Source organism: Balaenoptera musculus, chromosome 5 (genome assembly GCF_009873245.2).
Source record: "Balaenoptera musculus isolate JJ_BM4_2016_0621 chromosome 5, mBalMus1.pri.v3, whole genome shotgun sequence".
Taxonomy (NCBI): Eukaryota; Metazoa; Chordata; class Mammalia; order Artiodactyla; family Balaenopteridae; genus Balaenoptera; species Balaenoptera musculus.
The window spans coordinates 68,280,412-68,305,987 of record NC_045789.1 but is presented as its reverse complement, the minus strand read 5'-3'; the positions used below and the strand labels follow the sequence as shown (position 1 = coordinate 68,305,987).

At 41.6% G+C, this 25,576-nt stretch overlaps 1 protein-coding gene across 6 annotated transcripts; it reads right to left on the bottom strand.

Annotated features, from left to right (window-relative positions):
- Positions 1 to 22,353, bottom strand: OCIAD2 (OCIA domain containing 2). Of its 6 annotated transcripts, XM_036853587.1 has the most exons (8): positions 22,268 to 22,290; positions 21,363 to 21,530; positions 13,189 to 13,317; positions 9,045 to 9,141; positions 7,422 to 7,475; positions 3,870 to 3,917; positions 2,780 to 2,897; positions 1 to 1,142 (listed from the first exon to the last, which is right to left on the bottom strand). In XM_036853587.1, the coding sequence occupies exons 3-8, from the start codon at positions 13,252 to 13,254 to the stop codon at positions 1,061 to 1,063; spliced, it is 465 nt and encodes a 154-aa protein (XP_036709482.1). In that variant the 5' UTR covers positions 13,255 to 13,317; positions 21,363 to 21,530; positions 22,268 to 22,290; the 3' UTR covers positions 1 to 1,060. The 6 variants fall into 6 exon arrangements, with proteins under 6 accessions (XP_036709482.1, XP_036709480.1, XP_036709481.1 ...); XM_036853585.1 differs by lacking the exon at positions 21,363 to 21,530 and having other exon boundaries at positions 22,268 to 22,353; XM_036853586.1 differs by lacking the exons at positions 21,363 to 21,530; positions 22,268 to 22,290 and adding an exon at positions 21,993 to 22,190.
- Positions 22,354 to 25,576: the final 3,223 nt, after the last annotated feature.

Genomic DNA, 25,576 nt, shown 5'->3' with positions numbered 1-25,576 from the left:
AAGCATTAACTTTCAATGAGGTTTCCCTTTTTACCTCCTCGGTACAGGTTTCAAGATGTAAGTAAAATGCAAACGAGTACACACACACCCCCAGTATATAAATGGTGACACATATATAAAGTATTTTCCTGAGAAAATGCAAAGATGCAAGAGAAGTTTTCATGTAGGGCTCAGACAATCTGTCATAAAGACAAAAGGTCTCCAGTGGAAGAGTTTGTTTTCACGCAAAAAACCTGGCAGGAGAAGAGGAATGCAACTCTTGGGGTTGGATTGGCAGCCTCTGAGCTCCCTGAAAGCCCTGAAGTTTATCATTCTCGGAATTAATTCTTCCAGTGAGTCCTCCCAGAATTACGTAAACTGTTCCTGAGGGACATTTTGGGAAGTTGTGTTTATTCTTTTAGGCCACCAGCAGAATATAAAAGAACCGCAGTTCTTGAGAGCTGACCATGAGCATGTAACCATTAGCTAAGCAAGGTACCTAAAACAATGGGCTTTTCTAAAACTTCACCATACCGAGGAGACATAAAAGTCACCGAGGTCATCAAAAGGACAGTTGATTCGTATTGTGACTCTTTAAAGTGAAATATTTTTCATTAAAAAATCTTGGCCCCTACATTTTAGAAAGCACTTCCCATAGTCACAGTCTTTCTTGCTCTGTATTTCTACCTCCATACATACACACTGGGGCATGATTCCCAAGTTCCTCAACATGCATTCCTATCCTCCATCAGGGATCTTAAAACCCTGAACAAAAGCAGAGTGAAAGAATGGATGGGGGTGAATCAGAGAAGACTCTAAATTCTTTTATTTAGCTGTAAGCAAGTAAGAATGCAACAGAATTTCTTTTGGTGTATGAATGCTCCCAACATGTTCTTAAACAACAGAAAAACATGGAATGCTCAATTCAATGGAGAATCAACCGCGAAAGCATTTCAATAGAGTGAGAGAATCACAATGTTTCTGTTCTACTATAGGTAAATTATTTTAAAGTACATTTGACATTTTAAAGGTGTACAAATTCAGATGTTTTTAGAAACTTCAAAACCCACAGACACAGAGTTTAGGAAGTCGAAGGCTGTGAACTTCCCTCCTTACTTAATCCATGCTTTGTTTTGCATTCCTCACAGGTAAGCAGGCAGTGCCTAAAATAGAAGCAAAAATGTTGGTTTGTACTTTGACACTGGAAGCTCTAGTCTGAACACAATATTATTTAGAGATTTTTAAAAAAGTTTTAATTGATGTATAGCTAATTTACAACGTTGTGTTAGTTTCTGGTGTACAGCGAAGTGATTCAGTTATATGTATACATACGTTTATATATATTCTTTTTCATATTCTTTTCCATTATGGTTTATTACAGGATATTGAATATAGTTCCCTGTGCTATACAGTAAGACCTTGTTGTTTATCTATTTTATATATAGTAGTGTGTATCTATGAATCCCAAACTCCCAATTTATCCCCGCCCCCTTTCCCCTTTGGTAACCATAAATTTGTTTTCTATGTCTGTGAGTCTGTTTCTGTTTTGTAAATAAATTCATTTGTATCATATTTTAGATTATTTAGAGGTATTTTCTACGCTAAAGTTCTCAAGCCTAATTTTTTTCAGGAATTATCAGAGCTGTTTCTTGGTTTCAGACTCCCCGAATTTCTTCCACAAAAAGGCTAATAATGATTTTCCTGTCCAATGTTGTTTTCACCATGTTGTGCTGCATCTCAAACAGAATCCACTGTGACAAGTAAGGGCTCTTTAGAGAAATGTGTCCCCAACACTAGTCTTATAATACCATGGTAGAAATAGCTATTATTTACTGAGCTCTCACTGAGCGTCATGAACAATCATTTCTATCCCTTACACCATCCCATGAAAAAAATTCTGATCACCATATTATACAAATGAGAAAACTGAAGATTTGAGAGTTTAAGAAACTTGTCCAACGTCACGCAGCTTAGTAAGTTAGCAGTTAGAACCCCTTTTGATCCCAGCGACTCTAACAGCAGAGGTAATGCCGCTTACTCCAGAGTCCTACTGCTTGTATCCCTTAATGAGAATCATGATTTATATTAATATAGTAAAGGCTCTGAGAAGTCCTGCAGTCAAGAGCCCTGGTTAAATTTGCGTAACCCCGTGACAGTAGAAGCTGTGTCTGCTGATCAAGGCATTCTTTAGAGACTTGTACAATGCTTTGAATATAGTAGGTACTTACTAAATGTTTGGTGAGCAAATGAAATAGGTAACCCAGATAAATCATAATTATTATTGAGGTTGAATAGCAACAACTCAAACTTTGAGTTTTTTTTCAACATATGAATGTTAAAAACTATTTTAATATTGTAAATGGTGAGTGATCTTTCATTTACTTTTTAATAATTATCTTTATTATAATCCCTTAATCAAACAGAGTACAGGGCTTCCCTAGTGGCACAGTGGTTAAGAATCCGCCTGCCAATGCAGGGGACATGGGTTCGAGCCCTGTTCAGGAAGATCCCACATGCCGTGGAGCAACTAAGCCCGTGGGCCGCAACTACTGAGCCCGTGTGACACAACTACTGAGCCTGTGCTCTAGAGCCCACGAGCCACAACTACTGAGCCCGTGTGCCTAGAGCCCGTGCTCCGCAACAAGAGAAGCCACCACAATGAGAAGCCCGCGCACCGCAATGAAGAGTAGCCCCCGCTTGCCACAACTAGAGAAAGCCCACGTGCAGCAACAAAGACCCAACACAGCCAAAAATAAATAAATAAATTTATTTAAAAACCCCCCAAAAACAGAGTACAAACCTGTTATGCCCTGGACCAAAACCAGCCCCACGCAGCTGACCTTCAAAGGAATGGAATTTACTCTGGCATACTCTTATGTATGATGCCTTTCCAAGGCCAAATCCCAAGACACCAGCAACTGCAAGAGCAGGTTAGGAAAGATAAATAATTTAAAGGTTTGGAATCTCCTCCATTAATGGTCTTCTAGAACTTTATTAACAGCAGTAATTCTTATAACAAAAGTACCTTGATGAATCAATGAACAAAAACTCTGGGAATGAAGTTCCCTACTAAAGAGCAGGATTGGGAACTGGAGACTTTTGATCTCCTCAGTTTTGAACTGGAGGTAGAAGGGCCGGGACAGAGCAAGCAAAGGTGATGCCCCAGACATGGGCAGCAGCCAGAGGGAGGCCCAACTGGCAAACAAATCTCTGAGGCCATGGGGAGGGAGAGATGGGACTTGGGTTGTGGCTCTAGGTAGCCAAATCCAAATCACTGGGTAGGAGAGCCCGTCAATTTTCTTTATGGATCGGGGTATGGCGAGCTGCAGTTCATCTTGCGTGTCAGGGAGGAAGGTCACGAGGCAGAACCATGGAAGACATCTTCAACCTGCTATTCTTGCTGGGAATGAGGTTTCAGATCGTAAACCGGAATACGTCCTCTGTGTCCATAAAAGGTCTACGTAGATAACCAGTATAAGAAGGTGAAACCCTAAGTTTATGGTAAATGTTCTATTAGAAAGCCCTGATTTAAAAAAACTATTCGTTTGTTATGCCCGTTATAGAAGATATTTGGAAAAGACTGGCCAAAAGAAGGAAATTAAAATCTCTCGTGGAGCTATCATTCAGAGACTCTGCTGTCAATGTCCTCTTGTTATCCTGCCAGGCCCTCCTAGTCCATGCTTTAGAGGGGACTAAGGTGAAGTCCCTACTGCTCGGCTTTCCATCAGAAAGTGTCGAACGAACTAAAAACTGCAAGGTGGCAAAAAATGGAGACTGGTTTTTCAGAGAGTCAATACAGGCAATTTGGTTAACCTGGACATTCCTATCTCCAGTTGCTATAAACATCTTCTTTTTAAAAAATGAAACTTTTTTTTCCTTCTATGACTTACGTGCAACTTTAGGCAATGATCCAAATCTTGGATTAGCTGCTAAATAACCTAAGAAGTAATGTATAAACGCATTATTATTTCATTTTATAACTTATTTAAATTTATAAAGTATGAGGAAGTCTTCAGGGTTTAAGATATACACAGATTCTTAATCTAAAGAGATGATCTTAAAAGAGATAATTCAAATCTTGATTGAATTTAACTCTCAAATAGTAGTCATTTTTGGCAAGTAACAAGTAATGGCTTTAATGTATAGAAAAAGAACATGAAACAGACAATTCATGATGTGTTTAAAGATATCAAGGCAAGGTGGAGATAACTTAGTTCTAAGCGATTAGTCACTGCCCCCTCCCCTTTTAAAGTAACTCAACACAGAGTTTCAATTTAGAGATTCACAGTATATATAATCACAATTTTATTTATTTATTTTTGTTTGTTGTTTTTAAGATTTTTTTAAAATTAATTTTTATTGGAGTATAGTTGCTTATAATCACAATTTTAAAATGAAAGCATTTCCACCTATGGTGGGCAGAATAATGGATGTTCCTACAGATGTTCCCATCCCAATCCCTAGAAACTGTGAATACATTACCTTACACAACAAAAGGGAATTAGGGTGGAAAATGGAATTAAGGTGGCTAATCGTAGGACTTTAAAATAGAGGGATTATCCTGGATTATTTGGGTGGGCCCAATGTAATCAGGATGACCCTTGAACGTGGAAAAAGGATTCAGTGACAGAACCAGACAGACGGCGGTATGGGAACTTGGCTCCACGTTGCTGGCTCTGCAGACAGAGGAAGGGACCATGTGCCAAAGAATGTGGGTGAGTTCCAGAAGCTAGAAAGGGAAAGGAAGCCCTAGAGCCCCCAGAAAGGAATGCAGCCCTGCTGACACTTTGATTTCAGCTCAGAAAGACCCATTTTGGACTTCTGATCTTCAAGACTGCAAGCTAATAAATTTGTATAGTTTTAAGCCACTATGTTTGTGGAAATTTGTAGAAAAGTAATACACAACCTGGAAAAATATATTTGTACAGGGCTTCCCTGGTGGTGCAGTGGTTAAGAATCCGCCTGCCAATGCAGGGGACACGGGTTTGATCCCTGGTCTGGGAAGATCCCACACGCCACGGAGCAACTAAGCCTGTGCGCCACAACTACTGAGCCTGTGCTCCAGAGCCCTGAGCCACAACTACGGAGCCCGTGTGCGACAACTACTGAGCCCACGTGCCTAGAGCCCGTGCTCTGCAACAAGAGAAGCCACCACAATGAGAAGCCCGTGCACCGCAGCGAAGAGTAGCCCCCACTCACCACAACTAGAGAAAGCCCGTGTGCAGCAATGAAGACCCAATGCAGACAAAAATAAATAAATGTTTTTTAAAAAGAGAAAATCAAAATAAAGTAAAATAAAAATTTAAAAAAATATATATTTGTACAGATGTAAGACATGGTAGATTTTGAGCAAGTAGTTTAATATTCATAAAACATAATCCCTATATATAGATGTCATGGCCATATTTTTCTTTCTGTGTCAAAAATGTTCTGAAAAAGGCTTATTACTAATATATTTCCACAAAAAGACTATCTTCAAGTTATAAAAATGAAATCATATTTAATAAATCAACTTTAAAGACAACAATAATACTGACTGCAATGAGATTCTTCTAGATATATGACATGTGGTCTTTCAGACCCCAGAAAGAGCTAAACATCTTCCCTCATGTTTGCTGGGTACAAATACTCTCTAAAATCCTAGTAATCAGCAGTGTTCAGTATAATGGGCTTCCACAGGGTCAGGTGCTTTCTTGCTGTCTGGGGACTAAGCAATGCTTATAGGTTCTCTGGTTGGATGGAGTCGGGGAGAAAGAAGAGAGCAAGGAAGGAGGAACAGAGGGGAACAATGGACAGTGCTAAGAGGCACGGAGAGGGTATGTGGGTGATGCAGGGCGGCCGCCAGTCCTCATGATCTGCTGCGCACGGGTGCCCCGCCTGAGGCAGGTGCAGCCTCTCTCCAGGACAAATGGCTTGGTGTTCAGAGCTTGGGTGAATTTCAGTTCCAATTACCTCTTCCCTGGAGCACCCTTGTGCAGGGAAGTATCTGTCTAACCATATACCAAGGCCCTGGGAGACACAGGGACTCTGGTACAGAGACAGGCACTGCCATAGTTTCCTGGGGCTGCCGTAACACATTACTACAAACTCAGTGGTTTAAAAAAACACAGATTTGGGACTTCCCTGGCAGTCCAGTAGTTAAGACTCTACGCTTCCACTGCAGGGGGCACGGGTTTGATCCCTGGTCAGGGAACTAAGACCCCACGTAGTGTGGCCAAAAACAAAAACAAAAAAACCCACACAAATTTAATACATTACAGTTCTGGAGGTCAGAAGCTCAAAATGGGTCTCATTGGGTGTTTTTTTTTTTTTTAAAGTATTTGTTTATTCATTTATTTATGGCTGTGTTGGGTCTTCATTTCTGTGCGAGGGCTTCCTCTAGTTGTGGCAAGCGGGGGCCACTCTTCATCGCGGTGCGCGGGCCTCTCACTATCGCGGCCTCTCTTGTTGCGGAGCACAGGCTCCAGACGCGCAGGCTCAGTAGTTGTGGCTCACGGGCCCAGTTGCTCCGCAGCATGTGGGATCTTCCCAGACCAGGGCTCGAACCCGTGTCCCCTGCATTGGCAGGCAGATTCTCAACCACTGCGCCACCAGGGAAACCCTCACTGGGTGTTTTAGTCCATTCGAGCTGCTATAACAAAATACCACAGATTGGGTGGCTTATAAACAGCAGACATTTATTTCTCACTGTTCTGGATGCTGGAAGTCCAAGATCAGAGTGCTGGCATGGTCGACTTCTCATTGTATCCTCACATGGTGGAAGGGGCCAGGGCCCTCTGTGGGGTCTCTTTTGCAAGAGCACTAACCCCCTTCATGAGGGCTCCACCCTCATGACCTAATCACCTGCAAAGGCCCCACCCCTAACAGCATCAACTTGGGCTTTAGAATTCCAATATGTGAATTTGGGGTGGGCGGGGGAATACAAATATTCAGACCATAGTACAGGGCTACATCAAGGCATCAGCAGAGCTGCAAGCCCTTCTGGAAGCTCTAAGGTTTCTTCCTTTCCAGCTTCTGGAGGCCACTCATTGCTTGACTCATGGCCCCTTCCTCCATCTTCAAACTCAGGAATGTTGAGCTGAGTCTTTCTCATGCTGCCATCTCTCTGGTTCTGTCTTCTGATCCACTGTCACTTTCAAGGACCCTTTTGATTATATTGGGCCCATCTGGATAGTCCAGAATAATCTCCCTATTTTTAAGGTCAGCTGATTATTGACCTTAATTCCAACTGCAAATTTAATTTCTCTTTGTCACGGTCACTCATTCCGGGAAATAGGACATCTATGGGAGGGAGAGCTGGGGACGTAGGCTAGAAATAGGCAAAAGCCTGCATAAATAAATCTTTCACCAAACAATAAATGCCAAGTACCAAACACCGCCAGGAGGACCACAGAAAACTGGATTCTCTTAATTTAAACTATGTACCAAATACTGAATCTTACCATGGTGGACCAGTCCTTGGGTGACAAGCATGCTTACAAGAGAAAAAGGCAGAGCTGTAAAACAAAAACACCCTTCAATATTGGTATTTTAAAACTTGGCACCTCACCTGGAGGAATGAGGGAGAATTACTCTGAGTGTTTTCTCTTCCTGCTTTGGCAGTGAGATTTTAGTCATTTTTTATTTTACCAATTTGACAGATATTAAGCACCGCAAGGAGAATTTTCTCGGGGTCTGCCCCAGGCACTCAACCTAATGCACAGCATTAACGTGACAAAACCTAGACCCCCTGCCACTCCGTCTCTGAGACCCCCCACGCACCGGATTCTGATCACTACATACAACACAGGCATCTTCATGTGTGTGCGCTGAGCTGGTGAATTTGGGAGTTTCCATTCGCTATATATTTTGAAATTTTCAATCCTGCATGACAGTTAAAAAAAGAGGACAGTAAACTGCACACCCTACCTACTATAGTTCCCTGCTTTTGTCTTTTATGACATTTTGTCACACAATTTGGATACGTTTATTTTCTGAAGATTACTACATTCGAGGTAAACAGATGTTTACAGATGATTTTTATCTCTAAACAGGCAAGTTAGTCCAGAAAAGGCAGTTTCTAGTTCTGTCAAAATGTGTCAAATGACTTCTTCCCAAAGCACAGAGAAGTGATAAAAAAAATTGGTTGCTATTTGATTTGTCTTGGTTGCTAGCTCTTCCTAGTAACCAAGACAAATCAGATAGCAACAATTTTTCCACTCAGAGCTATCTACCTGATGGTAGGCAAATGGGTCATACTGAAATGTTAAACTACTAGGGCTTAAATAAATTACTCACGCATAAGTTGTCAGAAATTTCTAGCAGCACAATCAATAATCAGTAATGCACAGTAAACATCAACTTCTAAGGAGTGTTACTTCCAAAAACAACTGATACTGGATTTGAATGATTTAAGAAATCAAAATGAGTATTTCAAAGTAAAATTATCCCTATGCCAGCGATATTGGGACTATACCTATAGGCTCTATTATGACATTTTCAAGTGACAAGTCACGAATTGTTAAAATTAAATGGGACCTTAATGCACAGCCTCAGTTCACACCCTTGTCTCATATAAAGCAGGCCCAGAAAGAGGAAGAGATTTGGCAGAAAAGGTTACTTCAGGACACTGTAAGGGAAGTATTAACAGAATGCTGCCCCTCTTCATTCATTCCACGAATATTTAATAGGTACTTTTTATTTGTGAAGCAGTGTGCTTGGCTCTGGGAGGGAGCAATGAACCTGAACTTGAAGGTTAGAGCCCAGTGGAATTGTGGAAAGTCTGCTCTTTCAAGAAATTCTAAATAACACTCTTGGTACGCGTTCTCGGTCACATGAAAGGAAGTGTTAGGTGTGCATCACTTTTTGCTAAGAGGGGTAAACAGCTCCTAAATCAGATATTATCCCTGCCCTTAAAAGCATCTCAACATGGATTTAAATTCCAAGCAGCCTCAGATATCAATGTCTTCAGGGAATTATGCAAAGTCCCTGCTCAAAAATAAATCAATACCATAATTCTAATATGATATTAGGCAGTTTATTGCAGCAAATACAGTGTTAACAAAGATTAAGAGGGGTGCAATTACCTCTCTTCCAGAAACTTTCTTCTTGACATTCCCGGATAATCTTTGAAATCTCTGATTTGTGGATGTGCAGTTTTGATTTTGGACAGAACAACAGACTCTGCAAGGAAAGTTACATGATGACTTGACTGAAATCATCAGAAGAGCATCTGCTCTGTCTTCCCTGGAGGAGGGCAAGGAGGTCTCTTCACTCTGGTCACACAGTGTGCGTTCTGTCCCGGCTGCCAGCACTGAGCAATGGCCAGTTTCAGCCAGTGCTTTCCAGCTGTGAACGCTGGATGGACTTAGGCAAGAAAAGAATCACAGTTGGAGAAGCAGAGTGATTCAGTGACTAGTGAGCATGAAGCAGATATCTGGTCAGAATGCATTACTGCTGAGGCCACATTTTCTTTCTTACTTTCAGCCTCTGTCCATGCAGTCCCTGTCCCTGCAATGACACTCACTCCCTTTGCCTACCTGGTCTTCTTAAGACCCAGTTCAAGGTCTCCTCCTGGGTGAAGAGAGAGACTTCCCCTACAGCATAATATTTACACATCTAGGATCACACTCAGAGCGGTATTACAAGTTATCTATTTATAGATCTGTATTCCAATTTACCTATTTATACTTCTATATGCATTTTTAGACTGTGAGAAACTATAATCTAAAAAGCATCAGCAGACTGTTTTTTGTTTTTCTACATACTACTTTTTATCTTAACAGTTTTTTTAAAACACATTTATAAATGGTCTGCACATAGTATCTGGGGGAACTACTGACATGGTTGACATTATTTTTATTAGTTCTACAGTACTTTTTAAAATCATGTTGATGTGCTACAATCTGGATTAACTCCCATCTTTTTCTTATCCTCCCCTTTTGTAGGTATGTATGTGGTTATTCACTTACTCTCACCCACATTCTCCATCCTCGTTCTCTGCCCATCACCGCCATTCTGGGTGTTTAATGTGGATCTTTTGTTTGTATATATGCTTGCAAAATGTTCACTGCTTTGGGTGCCTGCATTTTTTAATGCAAATGGCATTGTTTTATACATTTAGTTTTATTTTTTAAAATGTTTTCAACTCAGCTCTACACTTTTAAGATCTATCCATGTTGCCATATTTATCTAGTCCACTGTTTCTAACTGTGGCATGATTCTCCAGGATGCTTCCGAGTCCCCATCACCAAATGTCCCCTTACAGACCCACGTGAGAACACTTTTCAGATATGTATCTAGAAGTAAAATACAGGGCATGCATATTCCCAGTTGAACAAAGTCTTGCGAGAGTGCTCTCCCCAGTGGCTGCACCAGCATCCACTCCCATCAGCAGCGTGTGAACATTCCTCTATATGCCTAAGAACCGCATAAGAGCTAGCTAAGCTGGATTCCAAGCAGGTTAGAGTAAAGAAAGGATTTTGTAACACTTGGCATTACCCAGTTTTCTAAAATTTAACAGTCTAATAGGTATAAAGCAATATTTTATTGTCTGATAACTAATGTGTTTGAGCATCTCTATGTAGTCTTCAGCCAGACTGTCCTCTGTTGAGGCAATCCCTGCAACTAGACCTCGGTTGTAATCTTTTCTTGTTCAGTGACTCATTAATTTTTTTATTGTGGTAAAATACACTTAACATAATAGTTACCATTTTAACCATTTTATATATTTTTTCATTTTCCCATACACTTTTTTTTTTTTTAATTTTTATATTGGAACATAGTTGTTTTACAATGTTGTGTTTAACCATTTTAAAGAATACAATTCATGGCATTCAGTATATCTACAATATGTGCAGCCATTACCGCTATCTAGTTCCAGAGCTTTTTCATCACCCCAAAAGGAAATTCCATACCCATTAAGGAGTCTGTCCTCATTCCCTCCTCTCTCCAACTGCCTAGCAACCACTAACCTGCCTTTTGGATTTGCCTATTCTGGATATTTGGTACAAACAATATCATACAGCATGTGACCTTTCGTGGCTGGCTTCTTTTCCTTTGCATAATGTTTTCAAGATTCACCCATGTGGTAACATGTATCTGTGTTTCATTTCTTTTTATGGCTCAATAATATTCCATTGTATGAATATAACACATTTTGTTTCTCCATTCATCCACTGATGGACATTTGGATTGTTTCCACCATTGGCTATTGTGAATAATGCTGCTATGAACATTCCTGCACAAGTTTTTGTTTTCAGCTCTGCTGGGCCATACTGCAACTCTACGTCTAACTTTTTGAGTTTTGCACAGGAGCTGCACCATTTTCTAATCCCACCAACAATGTAGGAAGTTTCCAATTTTTCCACATCCTTGTCAACATTTGTTATCTTCTGTTTTGTTTCTTTTTTTGGCTCCGCCATCCGGCTTACGGGATCTTAGTTCCCCGACCAGGGACTGAACCCATGGACCCACGTGTTTTGTTTCTTTTTTTTAAATTAGCACATTAAATGTTTTTAATATAAATTATTCAATTTATTTAAACTAAATAAACTAAATTGTTTCTGTTTTTGACTGTGGTCATGCTAGTGATTGTGAAATGGTGGTTTTAATTTGTATTTCCTTAATGACTAATGACATTGAGCATCTTTTCATCTGAATATTGGCTATTTATATATCTTCTTTGGAGAAACACCTATTCAAGCCCTTTGCTCATTTTTCAATTGGGCTGTCTTTTTGTTATTGAGTTGTAAGAGCTTTTTATATATTCTGGATACTAGACCCTTATCAGATATATGATCTGTAAATAATTTTTCCCATTCTGTGGGTGGTTCATTTGTTTTTTAGAAACAAATTTTATTTAATTTTTTCCTTAAGTCACACTGCTATTTCCTTGTTTGTGAATTACTTATGTAGGTCCTCTGCCATTCATCTCTTGGAGTTTTAGTGTTTTTCTTGTTGAGGTGCAGTTCCATGGCTTTTGAAGTTCACCTTGCTGATTTTGCAAATGTTCTTTTTTGACTCTTTGTTTGTCGTAGATGTCAATGTGGATGGTGATCACTATTTCCTGAGCACTCGCGCACAGGCCAGGCACTGTGCCAAGCACTTTACGTGCATGATAGCAACAGGCAAGGATCCTGTGGCACCTGTGCCTTCAGAGCTCTACAAACAGCCCAAGCAGGCAACCTCCCTCTTCTTCCTCTACAACTCCCCATAGCACAGCACACGGAAGTGGTGGTCAGGGTGAGTCACAGTGACCAGGGAAGAAGCTGTTCTCACACACCACTTACGTTAGCTCAGGAAGCACTCCTCCTTATCCCAGTGTGAATATTTCTTCTTGGTTCTGCCTGTGGCTGTGGCAGAAATAAGCAACACCTCCCTCCCTTTCCTCCCGCAACACACACACACATATACACATCCATGGTCAGGGACCCCCAACTATCACAACTGCTGTGAGTCCTGCAGTCAAGACTGAAGCTCCTGCAGTGTCCCCAGGGAGCTCTGGCGATCCTTTCGGTAGAACCATAAATGTTTTATGGCTCTCCATTTCACAGAGGCAACTCGGGTGTCTAAATTCCTTATGATGTGATATCATTTGTCTATTTGCCTCTCCTAAACTTTGCTCCTTAAATATCATCTCCTCCATAACCCATTTTTAGCTTGAAAAATTTGACTCCAGAGAACATGAACTCAATCCATCACAATACTTTCTCTTTTCTTCACTTATGTGTCCCCAAAACAAACAGTATTCATTCTCAAGAAGTTGAAAAACTGTGTCCCTGTTAACACTGGGGTTCTCAATCTGATGGCTAATTTAGTAGTTAAGGACTCTGCCATCCCAAACAGGAACACCTGTCAGCAGCATATCCTTAGTATGATTAGCCTTGATAAAAGAAATGAAAAAAGATGCATCCTGTAGCATTCTGTTAGATTCTATTAAGAGTTTTGTTCTGGTAAAGGAAACCTCTTCAGTCACTGATAACCTATGGAAGAGTTAGTTAAGCTGAATTCTAAACAGGGAAGAGTAAAGAAAGGATTTTGTAAATAACTTAAAAGGCTCCTTTTCAAGGCAGCCAAAAACACACTTTCCTTCCCCATTCTATTTTCCCTGAACCCATCCTACAAAGTGCCAGACTGAAAAAACTAAGATGACTGATCAAGGATGAGGTTTAAGGGAAGTCCTGTATGATGTTCCTCTTCAGATGGCAGACTTTCAATTTAGAAATATACCTGCTTGCTTGGTGCTGGCAAATGGGGACCTTTATCTTGGTTTTCATGCGTAGACACTGAAGCCATGATGATTTTGTCTTTGCTTCTCTTCTAGTTGAGTGGACTCAGCTTCCTCATTTGACCCGATGTCTAAGGAAAGTAGAAGAGAGTCACCATGCCGTGACTGAACATTTATGTCAACCATAAAAACACCCTTAGGATCAACTCCCCTATTTGGCGAACTTATTTTCATTTTGTCATTAACCTTCATCTCCAACCACCTGCAAACTCACTTTCTAATGCTCCTCCTCTACCAACACACGCACATTAACTGACTAATGGTGACAGATCAGAGGAAGAGTGGAGTGAGATGTCACATGAGGCACAGTGAAATGTTTTATGACCTATAAATTGTCCTCAAAAAATTTCAATTCATTACAAGGTCATTAGCTACACAAATATTTACTGTCTATTATGTGCCAGGCCAAGGGATACAAAGGATAGGACAAAATCAGTGCTAAAGGAACTCACAGGGGAAGACAGACAAGTCAGCATTTACATAACATGCAAAGGGCTTCCCTAGAGGCATGCACATGGTGCTAAGGAAGAAAGGCTTGTTCTCTCTGGTCAGGTCTGAAGACACCAAAGACCAAGACTCTTGAACTTTCAAGAGCGTCTGTGGGGCTGTTGGAACATCACGCTGGCCTCTGCTACTACAGGCTTGCCCCGCATTCCATACCCCTCCCTCCTCCGGCCTGAGTGAGCCAGAGCCCCCTAATCAGCTGCTCCTTTAACCTCATCCTGTCTGAGAGAAGAACAGATGCCCTCAGGCGACCTACACGCAGAGGCAGGGCCAAATCCAAAGCTGAACCCCAGGAGCTGTGTGAACAAAGAAGAGAAAGAGAAATCTCTCCCAGCAGCCTCAGGAGCAGCGAATTAAATCTCCACAGTCAACGTGATGTACCCTGCATCTGTGGAATACCTGAATAGAAAATGAATCATCCCAAATTGAGGAGGTGGACTTTGGGAGCAACTGTAGACTTGGGGTTTGCTTTCTGCATCTAATTTGTCTCTGGTTTTATGTTTATCTTAGTTTAGTATTTAGAGTTTACTATCATTGGAAGATTTGTTTATTGATTTGGTTGCTCTCTTTTCTATTAATATATAGATATATTTTTTTTTCCTTTTTCTCTTTTTGTGTGTATGTATATGCTTCTTTGTGTGATTTTGTCTGTATAGATTTGCTTTTACCATTTGTCCTAGGGTTCCGTCTGTAGATTTTTTTTTTTTTAGTATAGTTTTTAGCACTTGTTATCATTGGTGGATTTGCATTTTGGTTTGGTTGCTCTCTTCTTCTTTTTTTAAATTACTTTTTATTTTTTTATTTTTAATAATTTTCTTTATTTTTTATTTTAATAACTTTATTTTATTCTTTCTTTCTTTCTTTCTCACTTTCAATCTTTCTTTCTTTCTCCCTTTTCTTCTCAGCCATGTGGCTGACAGGTGCTCCGGCTGGGTGTCAGGCCTGTGCCTCTGAGGTGGGAGAGCCGAGTTCAGCACATTGGTACACCAGAGACCTCCCGGCTGCACATAATATCAAACGGTGAAAGCTCTCCGAGAGATCTCCATCTCAACGCTAAGACTCAGCTCCACTCAACGACCAGCAAACTACAGTGCTGGACACCCTATGCCAAACAACTAGCAAGACAGGAACATAACCCCACCCATTAGAAGAGACGCTGCCTAAAATCATAATAAGGCCACAGACACCCCCAAAACACGCCACCAGACGCGGTCCTGTCCACCAGAAAGACAAGACCCAGCCTCATCCATCAGAACACAGGCACCAGTCCCCTCCACCAGGAAGCCTACACAACCCACTGAACCAACCTTACCCACAGGGGGCAGACACAAAAACAACAGGAACTACGAACCTGCAGCCTGCGAAACGGAGACCCCAAACACAGTAAGTTAAGCAAAATGAGAAGACAGAGAAACACACAGCAGATGAAGGAGCAAGGTAAAAACCCACCAGAACAAACAAATGAAGAGGAAAGAGGCGTTCTACCTGAAAAAGAATTCAGTGTAGTGACAGTAAAGATCCAAAATCTTGGAAATAGAATGGAGAAAATACAAGAAACGTTTAACAAGGACTTGGAAGAACTAAAGAGCAAACAAACAATGATGAACAACACAATAAATGAAATTTAAAATTCTCTAGAAGGACTCAATAGCAGAATAACTGAGGCAGAAGAACGGATAAGTGACCTGGAAGATAAAATAGTGGAAATAACTACCACAGAGCAGAATAAAGAAAAAAGAATGAAAAGAATTGAGGACAGTCTTAGAGACCTCTGGGACAACATTAAATGCAACAACATTCGAATTATAGGGGTCCAAGAAGAAGAAGAGAAAAAGAAAGGGACTGAGAAATTCTTGAAGAGGTTATAGTTGAAAACTTCCCAAAATAGTCAATCAAGTCCAGGAAGCACAGAGAGTCCCATACAGGATAAATCCAAGGAGAAACATGCCAAGACACATATTAATCAAACTATCAAAAATTAAATACAAAGAAAAAATATTAAAAGCAGCAAGGGAAAAACAACAAATAACATACAAGGGAATCCCCATAAGGTTAACAGCTGATCATTCAGCAGAAACTCTGCAAGCCAAAAGGGAGTGGCAGGACATATTTAAAGTGATGAAAGGGAAAAACCTAAACCCAAGATTACTCTGCCCAGCAAGGATCTCATGCAGATTCGAAAGAGAAATTAAAACATTTACAGAGAAGCAAAAGTTAAGAGAATTCAGCACCACCAAACCAGCTTTACAGCAAATGCTAAAGGAACTTCTCTAGGCAGGACACACAAGAGAAGGAAAAGACCTACAATCACAAGACCAAAACAATTGAGAAAATGGTAATAGGAACATACATATCAATAACTACCTTAAATGTAAATGGATTAAATGCTCCAACCAAAAGACATAGATTGGTTGAATGGATACAAAAACAAGACCCATACATATGGTGTCTACAAGAGACCCACTTCAGACCTAGGGACACATACAGACTGAAAGTGAGGGGATGGAAAAAGATATTCCATGTAAATGGAAATCAAAAGAAAGCTGAGTAGCAATTCTCGTATCAGACAAAATAGACTTTAAAATAAAGACTATTACAAGAGACAAAGAAGGACACTACATAATGATCAAGGGATCAATCCAACAAGAAGATATAACAATTGTAAATATTTATGCATCCCACATAGGAGCACCTCAATACATAAGGCAAATGCTAACAGCCATAAAAGGGAAAATCAACAGTAACACAATCATAGTTGGGGACTTTAACACCCCACTTTCACCAATGGACAGATCATCCAAAATGAAAATAAATAAGGACACACAAGCTTTAAATGATACATTAAACAAGATGGACTTAATTGACATTTATAGGACATTCCATCCAAACACAACAGAATACACTTTCTTCTCAAGTGCTCATGGAACATTCTCCAGGATAGATTATATCTTTGGTCACAAATCAAGCCTTGGTAAATATAAGAAAATTGAAATCATATCAAGTATCTTTTCCGATTACAAGGCTATGAGACTAGATATCAATTAAAGGAAAAAATCTGTAAAAAATACAAACACATGGAGGCTAAACGATACACTGCTTAATAAACAAGAGATCACTGAACAAATCAAAGGGGAAATCAAAAAATACCTAGAAACAAATGACAATGAAAATACGATGACCCAAAACCTATGGGATGCAGCAAAAGCAGTTCTAAGAGGGAAGTTTATAGCAATACAATCCTACCTCAAGAAACAAGAAACATCTCAAATAAACAACCTAACCTTACACCTAAAGCAATTAGAGAAAGAAGAACAAAAAACCCCCAAAGTTAGCAGAAGGAAAGAAATCATAAAGATCAGATCAGAAATAAATGAAAAAGAAATGAAGGAAACGATAGCAAAGATCAATAAAACTACAAGCTGGTTCTTTGAGAAGATAAACAAAATTGATAAAGCATTAGTCAGACTCATCAAGAAAAAAAGGGAGAAGACTCAAATCAATAGAATTAGAAATGAAAAAGGAGAAGTAACAACTGACACTGCAGAAATACAAAGGATCATGAGAGATTACTACAAGCAACTCTATGCCAATAAAATGGACAACCTGGAAGAAATGGACAGTCTTAGAAAAGCACAACCTTCCGAGACTGAACCAGGAAGAAATAGAAAATATAAACAGACCAATCACAAGCACTGAAATTGAAACTGTGATTAAAATCTTCCAACAAACAAAAGCCCAGGACCAGATGGCTTCACAGGCGAATTCTATCAAACATTTAGAGAAGAGCTAACACCCAACCTTCTCAAACTCTTCCAAAATATAGCAGAGGGAGGAACACTCCCAAACTCATTCTACGAGGCCACCATCACCCTGATACCAAAACCAGACAAAGATGTCACAAAGAAAGAAAACTACAGGCCAATATCACTGATGAACACAGATGCAAAAATCCTCAACAAAATACTAGCAAACAGAATCCAACAGCACATTAAAAGGATCATACACCATGGTCAAGTGGGGTTTATTCCAGGAATGCAAGGATTCTTCAATATACGCAAATCAATCAATGTGATACACCATATTAACAAATTGAAGGAGAAAAACCATATGATCATCTCAATAGATGCAGAAAAAGGTTTCGACAAAATTCAACACCTATTCATGATAAAAACCCCCCAGAAAACAGGCATAGAGGGAACTTACAGCAACATAATAAAGGCCATATATGACAAACCCACAGCCAACATCGTTCTCAGTGATGAAAAACTGAAACCATTTCCACTAAGATCAGGAACAAGACAAGGTTGCCCACTCTCACCACTATTATTCAACACAGTTTTGGAAGTTTTAGCCACAGCAATCAGAGAAGAAAAAGAAATAAAAAGAAACCAAATCAGAAAAGAAGAAGTAAAGCTGTCACTGTTTGCAGATGACATGATACTATACATAAAGAATCCTAAAGACTCTATCAGAAAACTACTAGAGCTAATCAATGAATTTGGTAAAGTAGCAGGATACAAAATTAATGCACAGAAATCTCTTGCATTCCTATACACTAATGATGAAAAATCTGCAAGAGAAATTAAGGAAACACTCACATTTACCACTAAAACAAAAAGAATAAAATACCTAGGAATAAACCTACCTAAGGACACAAAAGACCTGTATGCAGAAAACTATAAGACACTGATGAAAGAAATTAAATATGATATGAACATATGGAGAGATATACCATGTTCTTGGACTGGAAGAATCAACATTGTGAAAATGACTCTACTACCCAAAGCAATCTACAGATTCAATGCAATCCCTATCAAACTACCAATGGCATTTTTCACAGAACTAGAACAAAAAATTTCACAATTTGTATGGAAACACAAAAGACCCCGAATAGCCAAAGCAATCTTGAGAAAGAAAAACGGAGCTGGATGAATCAGACTCCCTGACTTCAGACTATACTACAAAGCTACAGTAATCAAGACAGTATGCTACTGGAACAAAAACAGAAATATAGATCAATGGAACAGGATAGAAAGCCCAGAGATAAACCCACGCACATATGGTCACCTTATCTTTGATAAAGGAGGCAGGAGTATCCAGTGGAGAAAAGACGGCCTCTTCAATAAGTGGTGCTGGGAAAACTGGACAGCTACATGTAAAAGAATGAAATTAGAACACCCCCTAACACCATACACAAAAGTGAACTCAGAATGGATTAAAGACCTAAATGGAAGGCCACACACTATAAAACGCTTAGAGGAAAACATAGGCAGAACACTCTATGACATAAATCACAGCAAGATCTTTTTTGACCCACCTCCTAGAGAAATGGAAATAAAAACAAAAATAAACAAATGGGACCTAATGAAACTTAAAAGCTTTTGTACAGCAAAGGAAACCATAAACAAGACAAAAAGACAACCCTCAGAATGGGAGAAAATATTTGGAAACGAAGCAACTGACAAAGGATTAAACTCCAAAATATACAAACAGCTCATGCAGCTCAGTATCAAAAAAAACAACCCAATCAAAAAATGGGCAGAAGACCTAAATAGATATTTCTCCAAAGAAGATATACAGATTGCCAACAAACACATGAAAGGATGCTCAACATCACTAATCATTAGAGAAATGCAAATCAAAAGTACAATGAGGTATCACCTCACACCAGTCAGAATGGCCATCATCAAAAAATCTACAGGGCTTCCCTGGTGGCGAAGTGGTTGAGAATCTGCCTGCCAAAGCAGGGGACACGGGTTCGAGCCCTGGTCTGGAAAGATCCCACATGCCGCGGAGCAACTAGGCCCGTGAGCCACAACTACTGAGCCTGCACGTCTGGAGCCTGTGCTCCGCAACAAGAGAAGCCGCGATAGTGAGAGGCCCGCACATCGCGATGAAGAGTGTCCCCCGCTTGCCGCAACTAGAGAAAGCCCTCGCACAGAAATGAAGACCCAACACAGCCAAAAATAAATAATAAATAAATAATAAATAAATTTAAAAAAAAATCTACAAACAATAAATGCTGGAGAGGGTGTGGAGAAAAGTGAACCCTCTTGCACTGTTGGTGGGAATGTAAATTGATATAGCCACTATGGAGAACAGTATGAACGTTCCTTAAAAAACTAAAAATAGAAGTACCATACGACCCAGCAGTCCCACTACTGGGCATATACCCTGAGAAAACCATAATTCAAAAAGAATCATGTACCACAATGTTCACTGCAGCTCTCTTCACAATAGCCAGGACATGGAAGCAACCTAAGTGTCCATAGACAGATGAATGGATAAAGAAGATGTGGCACATATATACAATGGAATATTACTCAGCCATAAAAAGAAATGAAATTGAGTTATTTGTAGTGAGGTGGATGGACCTAGAGTCTGTCATACAGAGTGAAGTCAGAAAGAGAAAAACAAATACCATATGCTAACACATATATATGGAATCTAAAAAAAAAAAGGTTCTGAAGAACCTAGGGGCAGGACAGGAATAAAGATGCAGAGGTAGAGAATGGACTTGAGGACACAGGGAGGGGGAAGGGTAAGCTGGGATGAAGTGAGAGAGTGGCATGGACATATATATACACTACCAAATGTAAAATAGATAGCTAGTGGGAAGCAGCTGCATAGCACAGGGAGATCAGCTCAGTGCTTTGTGACCAGCTGGAAGGGTGGGATAGGGAGGGTGGGAGGGAGGGAGAGATATGGGGATATATGTATGTGTATAGCTGATTCACTTTGCTCTAAAGCGGAAACTAACACACCATTGTAAAGCAATTATACTCCAATAAAGATGTTAAAAAAAAAAAAAAGAGGGCAGGAGGACCAGTTTGGAAGGTGCTATAATAGCCCAGGCAAGGATGTGAAGAGATCTGAACCAAGACCCTTGTGGGAAGGCTAGAGATGATAAATTTGTATCTGGAAATATTGGATTTGGGTGCCTTGTGGGCATACATTGCAATTAGCCAGTAGGGATTAGAATATTTGAGGATTTGGGTCTGGAGTTACAGATTAGGGGTAGGCTGGAAAGATCAATTTGGGAGTTGCCATCATTGAGATGATAGGTAAAGTAGGAAACATCGATAAAATTGTCTAGAACGAGTACTGGAGAATGTGAACACTGAGGCCAAGGGAATACCAACAAGAGGAAAACAAACAAACAAACAAACAAGCCAAGGAGATGACTGATAAAGAATAGCTGACACAAAGGGGAGGGCGTTTCTGAAGAAGGATTGTGAATCACTGGTGTCTCAGGGCTGAGAAAAGTGATTTCGCAACAATAGGCATAGTCCAGGTGGACCACGAACGCTACTGCACCGCCTGCCCCGCCAATGGCCACTGCACTCTGCAGATCCACACTCCATGACAACCACTGATTTCATGCAAAATGAACCTCTCATCATACACAATTCTGTTTCCTACTAAGCTGCCAGAAATACAAGCCAAGCGGACCCGTACGTGTACCAAGTTTCACTTTCAGCACCTAATGTTACTGTAGAGGCAGCGTGATGCCCTAGAGTAGAAAGACCTGCTTTCAGATCCTGACTCTACTCTTTGCTAGCCCTTGCTTTGGGGCAAGTGACTTAAAGTGCCTGTGCCTCAGCTTTCTCACCTGCTAAGTGCAGGTGATGGACCTTGACGGGCTGTTGCAAAGATGAGGGATGAGGTCCATAAGCAGCAGCTCAGCACAAGCACACAGTGAGTGTGTGAGCAGTAAAGGGCAGGTGTCAGAGCCCCGGGCGCTCTATTTCTTGAGGACCTCCAGGAAGTGTTTGCTGACCTAAGGCCAAATTAGATTATCTTTGCTTAGTTAGGCCATTGCCTCAAATCTGGAAGCAAAGATACCACAACACAGCTTTGGTGGTCAAGTCCCCTCACACCCAGTTAGTCACTGGTCCACATCTAAGCAGGTCTTCTCAGGGTCTCGCCTTCGGGGTGCAGCCCTCACCCCATGCCCAGGTCTGGTTTGGGGTCCCTCTGCTTCTTCCGTTGTTGCCGGGGGCAGGAGTGCGGACAGGTGGGCAGTGGGAGGGAGGCGCTCAGCAGGATGGGGGTGGGTGTGTGTGATCGGACCCACAGCCACAGGGGGGTCACTGCACTTTCTGCTAGGGAAGCGGGGGCGGGGGTTTTGGGGGGGGGGGCCCCCGGGATCAGCCTGAAGGAATCCGCCGCCATGCCAGGGTCGCGGCTGGAGCCCGGGCCAGCGAGGAGGGGTTGGAAGGGGCGATGCGAGGCCAAGTACCTCCGTCCTGAGGACCCCCGAAGTAATGCGGGCAGAGGAGGCCATCCCCTGTCGCCATCCCTTCCGCTGTCACCACACATCCTCCCCCCCCCCCCCGCCCCCGGCCAAGGCGGGCTCATCCGCGGGGCTGAGGATCGCCTCGCAGGCCGCGTCTCAGGCGCCCGCCCAGCCGAGCTCGCCTCCCCGCGCGGCCGCTGCTGTAGCCCGGATGCTCCCGCCTCCCCGGCGCCCGCGCCCGTCCCTGGCGACCCCCCCGGGGCCCGTGGTCCCCTTACCGCGCTCGCTCCCGGGACCTCGCCTGTGCTCGGTGAGCTTCCCTCTGCCTCTTTCTTCCTTTTGCTCCGCCCTCAGCGGCGCACCGCCCCTCGCTTCCTCGCGTGAGTCACTCGGCAAGTGCACCCCACCCCCCATCCTGCTGTCTCCGATGGTGGCCTCACAGCCACACACAACTGCCCAAGCTGAAACCCGGCTGTTGCTAGAATCTCCCACCCCACCCCCAAGTCTTGTCCTGACACCTGGTAGATTCTTTTGACTTTCAAATAACTCCTTTCTTCCCAACAAAGACAGCGACAACCATTTATTGAACACCCTCCCTGGGCCAGGAGGCTACATCCTGCAGCCTTGTCTTGTTTTTTCTTTATTTGAGGTGTAATTGACATATAACATTATATTAATTTTAGGTGCGCAACACAACAATTCGATATTTGTATACACTGCAAAATGATCACACAATATGTCTAGTTCACATCTTTCACTATATGTAGTTACCAAAAAAAGTCACCCCCCGCCCCAGCCTTGGGATGAGGACTTTTAAAACCTACTTTCTTAGCAACTTTCAAATATGCAATATAGTATTAGTAACTATAGTTGCCATGCTGTGCATTACATCACTGTGACTTACTTATTTTATAATTGGAATTTTGCACCTTTGACCCCCTTCACCCATTTTGCCCATCCTTATGCAATCCTTTCTACAGCTCTTTTTTTTTTTTTTTTTTTTTTTTTTTGTTTTATTTATTTATTTTTGGCTGAGTTGGGTCTTTGTTGCCATGTGCGGGCTTTCTCTAGTTGCGGCAAGCGGGGTCTACTCTTCGTTGCGGTGTGTGGGCTTCTCATTGCCGTGGCTTCTCTTGTTGTGGAGCACAGGCTCTAGGCATGCGAGCTTCAGTAGTTATAGCACGTGGGCTCAGTAGTTGTGGCGCACGGGCTTAGTTGCTCCGTGGCATGTGGGATCTTCCCGGACCAGGGCTTGAACCCGTGTTCCCTGCATTGGCAGGTGGATTCTTAACCACTACGCCACCAGGGAACCCCCTTTCTACAGCTCTTTAGGGTGAGTACTGTTACCTGCATTTTATGGACTAGGCAACTGTGTTGTACAAGGCCACACTGGGAGCTTGGAGTCAAAGCCTGGTCAGCGTGGCTCCCAAGCATTCTCTCTCCGTTGTTCTTTGTCCATGTCCTCCCCGTTCCTGCCACTCCCAACCTCTACACATAGGGGGAGCTGCTGGGTGCTTTTACTACCTGTATCACTCACCCCAACCTCAGCTGCGATTGCTCCCTGACGTGCCACTGGGACTCCTGGAGTGTGCTGAGTTGGAAGAGAGAAGTTGTGGATCACTGGAAGGCCCTCATCATTTCCCATCTTTTCTTCCTGTCCTAATTTTGGTCTCTACTGCTCCGGCCTCAGCCCCCTCTCTGGCCCCTCTGCCATCCACCTTGCCTTCCTTCTGTTCCTTGAGTTCACCCAGCTCTTCCCACCTGAGGCCTGGCGTGGAGCCTCCCCCTGTCTGGACTCCTTTCCCCATCAGTCTTGTCTTGGCTTTTTCCTACTTATCCTTCTCTGACTCTTCCTCAGGAGGACCTTCCCCAGCCCCAACCCAGCCTAAAGTGGGTCTTCCTTCTCCTCGATCATAGCACTTATCATGAGTTGTTATTATATAACTTTTAGTGTGCTTATTCCTTTAAAACCTGTTCCCCCTGCCTCAATGTCATCTTCATGAAGTACAGAACAAGATGGTGTCTGTTTTGCCCACCATTGTATACTTAGCATCTCATATTTGGAGGGGCCCAGTAAAGAGCTACTGAAAGAATGAATGAATCAGTGAGCCTGGGTTCAAAGGCTGCCTGTCAAGATACTGTTGTTTTGGGGAGAATCTGTGTTCCCCCCAGTACATCCCCCAGACCACGTTCCTCCATGTGATTCACCGCTTTCTTTTCACTCCCACTTGCCCCTCCAAATGAAAGGGGATACAGTTCCATTGCTAATTTTACTTTGTGTTACCGGAAGTCAGAAATAACCCTCTGCCATTTCATGGTCTAAAAGGAAAAGCTTTCTAATTGGTTTTGTTATAAAAATGAACAGCTCTCCGTTACACCGAAGTTTATCTTCTGACAAACATGCTACGGGCAATTGTCCTTTTAACATCTTGATACAATAAAGTCTATGTCCCCACCCTCATTTCTACTTTCCACCAGAATGTTTTTTGTTAATGGTCTTAAATAACTAGAAGTTACCAATATGCAATGTGCATTATGTGAGTTCATCACTTGCTACTGGTTGGACAAATCTGAGGTGCCCATGTATTGTTCTAGGCACTTTCAGAGATAAAAGAGAAAAGACAGGGGTCCCTCCAACAAAGAATTGATCACTTCTCAAAGAATGAGGATAAAATAAAATATCCTTGGCCCTAGAAGTAGATAACACTGAACAGAGCTTTTCTTATTGTTTAATTTTATTTTATTTTTAAAATTTTTATTGAAATACAGTTCATTTACAATGTTGCGAGCAGAGCCTTTCTTAGGCAGTGCTTCAGCAGCTGACGGGGCCTCAGGATCATGATCACATAGTTGATTGTCGCTGGCTAATGCTATGAAAAATGTGGCTGATTTAGAAAATGCCAAAACGTTCGTGGTGGGCTGCAGCTTGAACAATTTCCATAGCCCCACACTATCCTCAGGAAAGATCCCAATTCATCAGCAGGGCCCTGCAGGATTCAGCTCCTGCCTGTCTCTTCAGCACATTGATCTTCCGCCCTCTACCCCTACAGAGTGACTGAAGTTTTCCCTTCTCATGCTTTTGCACGTGCTAGAGCTTCAGCTTCTCCACCCCTCTCTCACTCATTCTTTTTTTTTTTTTTGATGGAAGTATAGTTGATGTACAATATTATATCTTACAGGTGTACAAAATAGAGATTCACAATTTTTAAAGTTTATACTCCATTTATAGTTATTATAAAATATTGGCTATATTCCCTGTGTTGTACAATATATACTTGTAGCTTATTTTATACATAATAGTTTGTACCTCTTAATCCCCTCCCCCCTTCCCTCTCCCCGCTGGTAACAACTAGTTTGTTCTCTATATCTGTGAATCTGTTTCTTTTTTGGTTACATTCACTAGTTGGTTGTATTTTTTTAGATTCCACAAATAAGTGATATCATACAGTATTTGTCTTTCTCTGTCTGACTTATTTCACTTAGCATAATGTCCTCCAAGTCCATCCATGTTGTTGCAAATGGCAGAATTTTATTCTTTTTTATGGCTGAGTAGTATTCCATTGTATATGTACCACACCTTCTTTATC

Excerpts from the sequence above, each read along its gene's own strand:
- OCIAD2 (XM_036853585.1), bottom strand. The coding sequence starts at position 13,254 with ATGGCTTCAGTGTCTACGCATGAAAACCAAGATAAAGGTCCCCATTTG. Across the intron at positions 3,918-7,421 it reads CCAAGGACTGGTCCACCATG|GTTATTTAGCAGCTAATCCA; the intron begins GTAAGATTCAGT and ends ATTACTTCTTAG. Across the intron at positions 2,898-3,869 it reads ATCATTGCCTAAAGTTGCAC|TTGCTGGTGTCTTGGGATTT; the intron begins GTAAGTCATAGA and ends CTGCTCTTGCAG.